General features: G+C 43.9%; 1 protein-coding gene across 3 annotated transcripts in view; it reads right to left on the bottom strand.

Moving 5' to 3' along the window:
- Positions 1-2,138: 2,138 nt before the first annotated feature.
- Positions 2,139-12,906, bottom strand: part of TTC7B (tetratricopeptide repeat domain 7B) — a 309,423-nt gene continuing 298,655 nt past the window's right edge. For all 3 annotated transcript variants that reach the window (XM_077819262.1, XM_077819261.1, XM_077819260.1), the window contains one exon: positions 2,139-3,272. In XM_077819262.1, the coding sequence (XP_077675388.1) occupies positions 3,051-3,272 (222 nt within the window). In that variant the 3' untranslated portion in view covers positions 2,139-3,050. The remainder of the gene's footprint in view (positions 3,273-12,906) is intronic.

The raw sequence follows: 12,906 nt of genomic DNA on the forward strand, positions 1-12,906 counted from the left end.
GAGGGTGCAGGGACACATGGGGATGTGGTGGGGGGTGCAGAGATACATGGGGACAGGGACAGATGTGCCTGACTGATTGGGAGAGGCTAGGGATCATCCAGGATCTGACTGGGGGAGGCTGCCCAACTCCTTAACAGTCCCTCCCATCCCCCAAAAAACTGTTCCATAATTCACACCTAACACCCCTCCAGGTTCACTCCCAGCAATTAGTGTGCACAGAATTTTTAGGCCCAGAATTCCCCCAGGAGTACTGAAGTGTACAATAGGTGTGACAGGCTATCCGCTAACAGAGCAGAGAAGAGTGACCTAACATTACACTGCTATCATTACCATTGGGAGAGTTTATCAAAAGAGGCTAGAACTTTGAATTAAGTGAAAGGGATCAAGCAACAATTCTGGGATTAAAAGGATCCCCCCATACTTTAGCAGACTTTTTGTGCATGTTTATGCCTTAGAATAAGCAGGACATTCTCAAGTGAGGTGTGGTGCTCCCTATGGGAGAAGAGTAAGCCTGATGTCTCAGAGCTTGATGTAAACTCACTCTGCCTTGTCAGAAGAGCCTTCCTGCAATAGTGAAAGGGTGGAGAGCTGAAGAACCGTGGGTAGGAATGTCTGTGTGAAGGCAGAGCAGATGATGGGTATTTAAAGAAACTGGCAAAACCAAGGTTTACCATGGACAAAAATCACACACAAGTGTTAATTTCTCCATTTCCTTTTTAGTTATTAGGCATGGAGTCATGGCTGTTGGGCTCAAACATGTTTTAGGGGCTGAAAGGAGTCACAGACAGTGTACACTGTGAGCTGTAGCTACTCGGAGGGTTCAGCAGCAGGCAGATGACATGGAGGGATGACTAAGACATTGCCTAGGCCTGCTGTCAAGGAAGAGAAAACAGGACCATGTCTCGTCAAGAGACGAAAGCAAACGGGGGAAGGGGAGCTGGAAGAGGGAAGGAGTAATGTGATGTTTCTGGGCTGACTGGGGCTGGGAGGGTTACTCCTGGGTTTATGAATTGGGAGCTACACAGTATAACAGTGCACTTTACAGAGGATGTGTGTTCTAAGGATTAAGCTAACAGGTAAAATTTGAAAGCTGCCTCAATCTTATCGGCCACATGAAATAGAAAGAAAAACAAATCAGTGCATCGCTGAGCATGGGGCCAGCTTGGGTCTCCTACTGTTAGAAAACGCTAGAATGTACATGGAAGAAACAGAAGTGTTAGTAAAGGTCCTCTGTCTGCTCTAGAGAAAGTATTTGCCAGAGTCATCCACTATCTTATGCATATGCTGAACACTTTAAAATCACTTCTTGTGGGTGAGTGACAGACTGAAGGAAGCAATGCTTTGTGCAAGCACCATCGCTTACCTCGCTTCATGAGGAATCTGGAAAATTTCCCAGATTCAACACCTGCCCCATATTAGGATGAAGAGGCGGACGAGTCTGTTAGGGACTGGCTCTTTTCTGTGCAGCAACTGTAGATGATTCTTATCCACTCCCTCCCCGAGAAGCTCTGGCAAACACTTCTGTCCACTAACAACCTGGCACAATTGCTGCCGCTGCCATGCTAGTAACATGCCACAAGACAATGAGTGTGAGATCTTTGTGAGACAGGTGCAAAGGATGGTGAAAGCTGGGGAGAAACATTTAAGATATTCTTTCCAAATACTGTAGGGGTACAGGTAAAGGAAACTTCAGAATAGGGCTGAGAATGTGTGAATATATGGCAGCGTTATGAAGTCTAAGGTTCTCCAGAAAGAGACAAATCCAAGTACTCATGGCAGATATCAATTTATATACCATTCTAACATATCAATCAATGCAGCAAAGTATTATTTAATGAATATTTCTGTTAAGGCATGAAGACAGTCAGACCAATGAGCTCTCCGATTCCTAACACTTTGTTTTCAAAAGTGTCTTGTATAATTGGGTTGATTTTAAATTTTTTATATTGGTCCAAATTAACTCCATGTGAGCATTTACCATGGGTTGGAGTGAAGATTTTTCTATCCTCTGGGGGAAAAAAAAACGGGGGCGGGCGGGATATTTTACAAGACTAGAAGACTAGGCAAAGATATCCGATGTGCCCCTTTTTCTCTTGACCTCACTGCACATAAGCAGTGCTAAAGGTGATCTTCTCAAAGCCAGACGGTCTCCCCACAGGCCCAACATCAATGAGCTGCACTCACAAGTTACCATTTCCACTTCCTTTCATTGCACTTTCAAACAGAGGACAGCCACAGGGGCCATTTAAAAATCTTTTTATTATTAACATAATCTTCCAAGTGTGAGTAATGTATAAGGAATGTCGGTAAATATTCCATTTGAAGCTTCTTTTTACATATTTCCATCGATAAATAAACTCTGAATTCACATAAAAAAGTTACACTTAAATAACGAATACTTTCTTTTTTTGTAGCAGGCATACATTGGTAAAATATAAATATTCTTGTACTCAGCCTTTGTTCTAAGTAAAGATAACAAGTAGCCACACACACCACAGTTTTTAACACCAAAACCAAGAACTCTTCAACTGATTTTCTGGCCTGGACTAGTATAGAGATGGAAAACAGAAAATTCACAGTTTGACTTTAGGCCAAGAGGGGTTGAGACGGAGGAGGAGAGAGAACAGTTTTCACGACAGGCTTGTTAAAAATAGTCTGCTCTGCCACTGAATTTTAATTCAAATATATTATTCTACATTTGGTGGTGGATTCCATTATAATTTTTACATAACACTCAGATGTCACCTAATGAAATATGGCACATTATCTATAAGAACAATATAATCAGGTTTCATAACTACCATGGGAAAAAAATGTAGGCATCTATGAGAGGTGATTTGTTTTTGGTTAGTCATTTTTTCCTCACTAACATTAAAATATCGTATCACTTCAATGCTTTGTCAGGTTCCCCACAATAGTTAACAAATTTTGTGGGGTTTTCTGTTACCTCTGAAACCAAGCTGCGTTATCAAAGAGACCTGTATGTTGTGTTTCCTCACTCTCAAATCCAAAACTTGAAACATGATGAACTCTGTAATCAAGATATTATCTCACAGAATTCGTGGAATGATGGTAAAAGGGACAATTGGGCTGCTGGCTTCAAGCTCTAATGCTGTCAGGAAGCACTCTGTTGCTGCATCGTCATTGCCCTGAGCTTGTAGAACCTCCCCAAGACCGTTCCAAACCTCATGGGCTGTAGAATTCACCTGGACAGCATCTCTGAGAATCTTCTCAGCCAAACTATAGCGTCCTAATTGGTGAAGTATCAGAGCCTGCAATAAAATAAAATGCAGAAGTGGCTGAGATCACCAACATTAAGTACTGAACACTAGCAGTAGTAACATGAACAACACTCTTTTAATAGGACTTTTACCAGATCCAAGTTATATCTTGTAGCATTGAAAGAAATGAAAATGGCTAGATGATTCAAGTGGATTAATGCATTTCACCATCTCTGCTTTATAAACCTGGGTTCAAATTCTACTTTTGATTGTAAGTGAAAATGAGTGTGGTGGAGTGATCTGACTCCTCTGTGCATATTGGTCTATTTTGTAAAATCTCGGTAGCATGGTGAAGAATTATTGCTGAGAAGAGGTGCAGGAATGAAATAGGGTGTTCTTAAATTCACATTGAAGAGAACTGGCAGAGCTGTATAAGCTGGCTGTAAACAATTAGTCGCCACACCTTCATGAGCACCAAGTGAGTATACAAGTAACCGAAGAGATTCTGTGCAATTGTTCAACCATCCATTGTAAATTCCTGGAGTTTGAATTACTCACTCTCTCCCCTGCCAACTACATTAAACTCTATTGTAAGCTATTAACTGTACTATATAATACAACTTTTGAATGCTTGACTGTTGAGAAGAAATTCATGAAGAAGAAAGCAAATAAAATAATTTCAGCAATGGGTTTAATGCAGAAATGCAATAAGAGTTAATTTCTAACAGTCTAATGGCTCTGCAGTTTCATTTTTTGAGTTGTCAAGTGAGTAAGCACTCCGAGGGATGGTGATCAGTGGTTTAACTTACCACAAACAAGGCAGTTGTTCTTGGGATGGTATTCTCCCTCCAAGAGAGAGGGATTTGAAAATTAGACCATCAAATTAATTCAGAAAAAGTGAGGCAGGAAGGAGTCTATGGATGTTTTCTGAACTAAGCTCATTTAGTGTAGCATTCTCAAATTATAACTTACTGCCACCAAAGTGAATGAATACAAGGTACTTGATTTGCAGATATAAGCTTCTCTTCCCAATTCATTTACAGAAATCATCCTTCTGGAAGCTGTGCATATTCTATCCTAGTTAAAAACGCTAGTACTTTGTACATGAAAAATTGTGTGTGTGTATTTTCAATATGCTAGATCGCATTTGCCAACTTGTTTAAAAAAAACCCAACAACTGTACTTTTCAAGACCAAAGGAAGCAACATGGTCTTGTAGAGGTAGTAGCCTGATTGATAGGGGTATAGACTAAAACACATTACATCAAATCTGCAGTTACTTTCTATGGAAAGAGCACATTATTTGTTTTTTGATTATATGCTATGGCAGTTAAATACTGACAGCAATTGTTTGGTAGCTATGTTTTACTTAAGATGTTGGGGTATTTGATACTTGTGAAGGATACTGCATTGACAACACTGGAGACAGAAGTTAATTGTTTATTCACAGAACAGCTATTATATGGGCAGTAACAAAGGTAAGTCTTCACACCATGCCCACCAAGGCATGTTAGCCCTGGAGAGTACCACCTTACAGAGACAAAGAATAGTTCAATCTCCAGGCAAATTCACCCACTGGCCTCTCTGCTGTGACTGCCAACGAAGATTTTGGTGGTTGTTTTTATGATGATGAATCCTGTTCACTGGAACCCAGTAGACTGAGATTACAGACTCATTTCATGTAGGGCATCAGAAAAGATTGCTATAACATTTGGTCGCGATAGACGTAGGCTAAAATGAAACCTGTGATCTACAGATAAAAGGCTTCATATCCCATTGTCAGTCTTCTGACTCATAAACCCATCTAAAAGGGAGAGCAGATGCCAGAGTTTACTGCAAATCAATTATACTAGTATATATACTAGTATATATACTAGTATAATTGGTTCACTGCAAACCAATTATACTACACTCGGATTTTTTTTTTTTTAACCAGTTTAATAAAAATTGGTTGATCAGTCATCTCCAGTGTTACAGGATTTCCTTCTCGCCGCTGAGGTTCCCAGGACCTACACGCTGGACTCCTCTGCTCTATCACTTTTCTACTGGTCTCTTAATTTAGTTATGTGAAAACTACAGCACAACATAGTCTTGGGGACTTTACAATCTCCAGAATTTGCTAGTGCTGGGTTTTGGAATATTTTGACCATAGTCAGTGTTAGCTGGACTCAGTTCTTCTAAAGCTCTGAATCCCCAGATCACTATACCCTAAGCCTGGGAAAGCGCAGAACTGAACCCAATTTGAACATGGGCCTTGCCTAAATGATGGAATACTAATCTGGATACTAAACAGACTGAGGTCACCCTATATTCTGATTATCTCAAGGAGCACAACCTCGCTTCTTATCAGATCATTTCTGCCCACTACTCTGCCAATGAAACCAGGCCACAATATTCTGTTTGTCTGCTTCCTTCATAATCATTTTCATGATTTATTTTACACTGTCCCATATACACAAAATACTGTTTTGAGTTTTCTCTCAAATCCACCAGCCCATAGATGGTACTTAATTATGTATCTGTAAAATGCTTGGCATAATAGGGCCCCAATCCTTTATTGGAGCTCTAGGTACTACTGCAGGACAAATATATAATAATAATTCAAGCCCCTCGCTATGATCCACTATTGTCTCCAGGCCTACTCAAATGCTGATAATTAAGACATCTATTTAGACTGAATGTAATAACAAAACATCCTTAATCTTGCCATGTGCTAGACCTTGTTGAGTAATCACATAATCTTATTTCAGAGTGGCAGCCGTGTTAGTCTGTATCCGCAAAAAGAAAAGGAGGACTTGTGGCACCTTAGAGACTAACAAATTTATTTGAGCATAAGCTTTCGTGAGCTACAGCTCACTTCATCGGATTTGTTACCCCACATTTTCCCTCCCCCTTGTTACTCATTACTGTATCATGACTAATACTAGGTTGTAAGATCCTTGGGGCAAGGATGATATCTTCTCTTGACTTTGGAAGGGGTCTAGCACACCTATTAATATTTTCCAGGGACAGTCTTGTTCTTTCCAGATCTACAGAGAAAGAACTGGATTCAAAGATGTGCACTATGCTTTCTTCTGGGGAGGCCACTTCGTTGGGGAAGGGGGAAGTATATCTGTCTTCTCCCCTACTATGGCCCTACACCATGTAGACACTTCAGGGAGAATCATCTTGGCTCTGGAGCTTCTGGGGGACTCAAGGCTGCTGTGACTTGCCCCCTTGACAAATACTGTGCCTCGTTTCCTGAGATGAACAGAGACAGTAAAGTCAATTCCAGCTGTTACAAAAAAAAAAAACAAACAAACCCATGATATTGACTAATAAGTCAAGAAAGTAAAAAGAAAATAGCTTTTGGGCTTTTTTGTTTGTTTTCTGGCTTTTGAGCTCTTAGCGTTCATGTCTTCAAGTTTTTCTTTGCAACCCCAAGGGCTAGAAGCTTATTTTTAAGCAGTGAAAACTGAAATTATCACAGTCACTTGTCTCCAGAGCTGGGGTTTTAAGAAAAACATTAAACACTGCAAGACTAGCAATGGAATCACTATAATTGGGAACACTTCAAAGAAATACTGTAGCTCTTCTCTTCAGTGATGGAACCTTGGTGCACTGAGACTTATATTTCTCTGAAAGGTCTCTGCTCATGAGAGCTGGAGATTTGACCACTGACTGAGTTGTCTTGTTCTATCTGGAACAAGAGCCATTCTCAATGGGAGAGTCATTTTAGCTTCCTCTGTGTCCGCTTGGTGCTAAGTGAGCATCTTGGCTTCCCTTGTGGCCTGGAAAACTCTGGGAAAGGAATGGAGAAGAACAGAGACAAAGAACAGATGAAATAATAAACTGAAACTAGGAGGGGAAGAAGAAACCAATGGAGGCACAGGTGCCAGAAAATATGAATTCAAGAGCACAGCAGTCAGGACAGAAGCTGTGAATGCCAGTTCTTCTTCGAGTGCTTGTTCATGTCAGTTCCAATTAGGTGTTTGTGCACCACGTGCACGGCAGCCAGAAGGTTTTTCCCCAGCCGTATCCGTCAGGTTGGTCCAGGTGCCCCTGGGGACGTGCCTTTGTCGTGCTGGAGATAGAGACTGACCTGCCATCCCCTCAGTTCCTTCTTACTGCCTGTGACAGTTTGCTGGAATGCTCGTGTCTGTTGCTTCGGCAAGCATCTCTCTTAGCAGTTTGAACTTTCAACTCATGTATATAGTTAGATCATATAGTAGTTAGTAGTAGTTAGTGTAGTCTTCTATGTGTTTCATTTGGGGGTTCCCCCCTCCCCTTTCTTCCAGTAATGGGGCATGCTGGGCTTTAAACTCTGTGTGCCACATGGCAAGCTTATGCCCAGGAATGACCCACACACTTCTTGTCTGAAGTGTTTGGGAGAAAGTCACCAAAAAGAATGCTGCAACATCTGCAGGGGATTCTGCCCAAGGATGCAAAAGGAGAGGGACCAGTGTCTCAAGATCCTCCTGATGGAGGAGGCGCTTCATCCACACTTGGACCTCGGATCAGCAGAGCCAGCATCGAGCACCTCATCTTTGGTGCACAGTGCGCCAGCACCAATGGCACGTGCCCCACTTTAGCTGGTGCCCCCCTTTGTGTCTCTCCCATGAGTCGCCCACCCTCCTGTATTGCTCTGCCACTCATCAAAACTATCTGTGATACCACCAAAACTCTGTGGCAGACCCTGGCCTCTTTGCCACCAATGGCAAAGAGGAATAGATGAAAGTACTTTGTTCCCTCGAAGGGGTACGAACATCTGTATATCCATTCCCTGCCGGACTCCTTGGTGGTAGCTGCGGCGAATGAGCGGGAGTGCAAAGGCTACCAGGGCCCCTCCCCAAAAAATTGGGAGGCAAAAAAGCTAGACCTCTTTATGAGGAAAATGTACTCCACTGGAGGGCTCCACCTCCATATAGCCAACCACCAGGCCATCCTCAGCAGGTATAATTACAACTTCTGCAGAGCGATGGCCAAGTTCACGGAGTTGTTGCCAGAGGACTCCTGGGCAGAGTTTTCCTTCTTGGTAGAAGAGGGCAAGCTCATTGCCCGATCATCGTTGCAGGCAGCCCTTGACGTAGCAGATGCTGCCACCTGCACCATTGCCTTGGGGATAGCCATGAGGAGGAGCTCCTGGCTACAAGTTTCAGGGCTTCCATATGAGGTCCAGCAGACAACCAAGACCTCCCCTTTGAGGGTTTGGCCCTCTTTTCAGAAAAGACCGATTCACAGCTTCATGGCCTTAAGGGCTCGAGGGTCACCCTCAAGTCCCTTGGCTTCCTCACTCCGGCTAATCAACAAACATTTTAAGCTGCAGCCCCCGCCTCATTTTACCATCCTCAAAACAGACAGGACTTTTCTTGGTGGTGAAATAGGAATAACAGAAGAGGCCTCACCTGTCATCAGGCCAGGTCTCTGGTCAGACCAAACAATCCTCCAGCCAGAAGCAGACCTTTTGAAGGTACACATGGGGGTGATGCACCAGTCCAAACACTGGATCCACCCTCCTCACATTCCCATGCTGACTTTCGACCCTGCGTGGGCCTGTATTACATTGGATTGCTGGGTACTCCGCATGGTAGAAAGGGAATACTCCCTTCAGTTCTCTGCCCACCCACCCTTCCACCCCCCTTCCCCATCCCTCTTCAGGGACCCCTCTCGTGAGCAACTCCTCACAAAGGAGGTGCACTTGCACCTAATGTTGGGGGCAGTGGAAGAGGTTTCTCAGGAGCTGAAGGGCAAGGGGTTCTATTTCTGGTATTTCCTAATACCGAAAGCCAAAGGCAGCCTCAGGCCCATTCTAGACCTGCGAGAGCTCATGAAGTTCATGAAGAAACTGAAGTTCTGCATAGTCTCTTTGGCCTTCATTATCCCTTCCTTGGATCCAGGAGACTAGTATACTCCCTCGATTTGAAGGACACTTACTTTCACATTTCAATCAAGCCATCCCACAGAAGGTACCTCAGGTTAGTGATGAACCATAATCATTATCAGTTCACAATCCTTCCATTTGGACTGTCAGCGGCTCCTCAAGTATTTACCAAGTGCATGGCAGTCATAGCTCCTTTCCTGCACAAGAGCCAGGTGCAGGTGTTTCCATACCTCGACGACTGGCTAATCAAGGGCCGCTCCAATGCGCAAGTGAGCTACATAAGAGCTACTTTTGACGACCTGGCCTTCTACTGAATGTACAGAAGTCAATCCTAGCCTCCACTCAGAGAATAGAGTTCATAGGGGCAATGCTGAACTCTACGCAGGCAAAGGCATACCTCCCAGAGTCACGTTTCCTATCCCTGTGTGACTTAATAAGAAGCCTCATGCAGTTCCCTACTACCACAACAAGGAGTTGCCTAAAACTTCTGCCACACATGGCTGCTTGTACCTATGTGGTGCAGCACGCCAGATTAAGGCTCCAGCTCTTCAGGCGTGTTAACTTGAGTGTATCAGCCAGTTCGAGACTGTCTAGACAAGGTCGTCACTTCTCCTCATCCAGTCCTCTAGTCCCTCCTATGGTGGCTCAACCCTCAGGAGGTCTGTGCACGTGTCCCCTTTGCCAGACCAGAGCCGTCCCTCTCGCTGGTAGTGGACGTGTCAGCGTTAGGATGGGGAGCGCACCTTGGAGACCTCAGAACTTAAGGCTTCTGGTCCCAAGCGGAGCACTCACTCCACATCAACATCAGAGAGCTGAGAGCAATCCTTCTCATAGGCTGGGCATTCCAAGTTCACCTGGAGGGCAAATATGTATAAGTTATGATGGCCAATACAACAGTGATGTTTTATATGAACAGACGGGGGGATGTGTGCTCCTCTCCTCTGTGGCAGGAAGCCCTCAGCCTGTGGGACTTTTGCATAGCTTACTCAATACAGCTGGAGGCATCGTACCTTCCCGGAGTACAAAACGAGTTGGCAGACTATCTCAGCAGGTCCTTTCACAGACACGAGTGGTCCCTACACCTGGATGTCGTGAATACCATCTTCCATAAGTAGGGATTTCCCCACATAGACTTATTCACCACACGGCACAACAGGAAGTGCCTGCAATTCTGCTCATTCCTGATTCATAGCCCGGGCTCCATTGCAGATGTGTTCCTCCTTCCCTAGAAGGGACCTCTTCTGTACGCGTTCCCTCCCATGCCTCTCATTCCCAAGGTGCTCCTCAAGGTTCAAAGGGACGAGGCCTCAGTGATATTGATAGCTCCAGCCTGGCCCCACCAGCACTGGTACACATCCCTCCTGGAAATGTCTATGGACAACCCAACCACATTACTGCTCTTACCGGATCCAATAACTCAGGATCACGGCTATCTCCAGCACCCTAATCTTGAGTTGCTTCACCTCACGGCATGCAAAACTCCATGGTTAAACCTGATGGAGCTTGCCTGTTTGGGTCCGGTCAGGGAAGTCCTCCTGGGCGGTAGGAAACCCTCCACTAAGGCTATCTACCTGGCCAAATGAAAAAAAATTCACAATTTGGTCCTCCCAATTCCAGCATGTTCGTCAATACCTGTAATATTGGACCACTTCCTCCATCTCAAACAGCAAGGGTTTTCCCTGTCGTCAATAAAGGTCCATCTGGCTGCTATCTCGGCCTTCCACACAGATATAGAGGGCCAGTTGGTCTTTGCCAAGTTAGTCTTGTCTGTGGTAAGTTTTTTCCTAAATGGTCTCAACATACTATACTCTCAGGTGCGACAGCCAGTCCCAGCCTGGGATCTTAACTCAGTCCTTTTCCAGACTAATGGGGATACCCTTTGAAACGTTGGCTAAATGTTTGTTGCTGTACCTCTCCTACAAGGTGGCACTCCTGGTAGTGATAACAACATCAGCCAGGAGGGTGTCTGAGCTTAAGGCCCTAACATCTGAGCCTCCTTACATGGTGTTCTTTAAGGATAAGATCCAGCTCAGGCTGCATCCCGCTTTTCTCTCTAAGGTTATCTCCCAGTTCCACTTGAACCAGGATATCTTCCTTCCAGTTTTCTACTCCAAGCCGCATGCAAGCAGCAGGGAGCAGAAACTGCATTCGTTGGGCGTTAGGCGGATATTAGGTGGACATTAGCCTTCTATATCAAGTGCACCCCACAAGGGCGAAGGCATCATCAGTGACATTCCTGGCCCATGTTCCGACACAGGAGATCTGCAGAGCTCAACATGGCCATCAATATATACTTTTACTTTGCATTACACTATTACACAACAGGCCAGAGATGATACAGCCTTCAGCAGAGCGGTGCTACAATCAGCAAACGTTTGCGCTCTGACCCTGCCTCCAAAACTTGGGCTTGGCAATCACCTAATTGGAATTGACATGAACAAGCACTTGAAGAAGAAAAAAATGGTTACTTACCTTCTCATAACTGTTGTTCTTCAAGATGTGTTGTTCATGTCCATTTCAATACCCACCCTCCCAACCATCTGTCGGAGCAGCTGGCAAGAAGGAATTGACGGGGTGGAGGGTCAGCAGAGGCCAAAATCCAGCGCCATGAAGGCGCCACCTTACGGGGTGCCTGGACTGACCTGACCTGATGGATACTGCTAGGGGAAAAACCTTCCAGCTGCCGTGCATGTGGCGCGCGCATACCTAATTGGAATGGACATGAACAACATATCTCGAACAACAATTACAAGAAGGTAAGTAACCGTTTTTTCCTGCGGCAGAATAATATGTTCCGATAATCTGTGTGTGTGTGTGGGAGGACGGCTTCAGAGAGAAGGTGATACTGGCCACAGCTATGAACTGCCTCTAAAGTGTGCTGTGAAAGGACCTTACCCACTTGGAGGAATGGAAATAACTAGTCAAAAAAAAAAAAAAAAAAAAGGAACAGCAGGGAAGGGCTGGGAAACTCATTCTGCCAAACAAAAAAATGTGGGCTTAAGATCTGGAAAAGAACTCAGAACTACTGAGCTTCAAATTCCATTTGGTATGTCATGAGCTCTGGATTGTTGTATTTTTATTTCTTTGATAGTCCTAGAAGCATGCCAAGAATTACTCTAATGAACATCTGTGTTTCTATTGCACAGGTTTCATTTACTCAGAAGTATCTCACTCAAAAAAAGAAAAGGAGTACTAGTGACACCTTAGAGACTAACCAATTTATTTGAGCATAAGCTTTTCGTGAGCTTCAGCTCACTTCATTGGATGCATCCGATGAAGTGAGCTGTAGCTCATGAAAAGCTTATGCTCAAATAAATTGGTTAGTCTCTAAGGTGTCACTAGTACTCCTTTTCTTTTTGCGAATACAGACTAACACGGCTGCTACTCTGAAACCTTTCACTCAAAAAATAAATTTTCTTTGCAAAACAACAGCATATTGAAAAAACTATTTTATGAAACTCAGAAGTGGAATGTGTGTGCTCTTAAGGTTAGAGCAATGGAGTGGGAGTCAGGAGATCTGGGTCCCATTACCAGTGCTGACACAGATTCACTGTGTGACCATTGGCAAGTCTCACACACTGTTTTCACATCAGGAAAACTGGGATAATACCTGCCAAATTCACAGGTATGTTGTGAAGTTAAATAAATTGCCACCAGTAAAGAGCATTAACACCATCAGATGGAAGGGGATATAGAAATTCAAAGTAGTAGTATTAAAATTAACAGAAGTTTCATGAAACCCAAACCACCACTAGGTTCACCAATTCTCTAATGTTCTTTTTGTCGTTTTCCTTGCAAATTACCATCTAAAAAAGACTTAAGTATC

The sequence above is a fragment of the Eretmochelys imbricata genome, chromosome 6 (assembly GCF_965152235.1).
Source record: "Eretmochelys imbricata isolate rEreImb1 chromosome 6, rEreImb1.hap1, whole genome shotgun sequence".
Lineage (NCBI taxonomy): Eukaryota > Metazoa > Chordata > Testudines > Cheloniidae > Eretmochelys > Eretmochelys imbricata.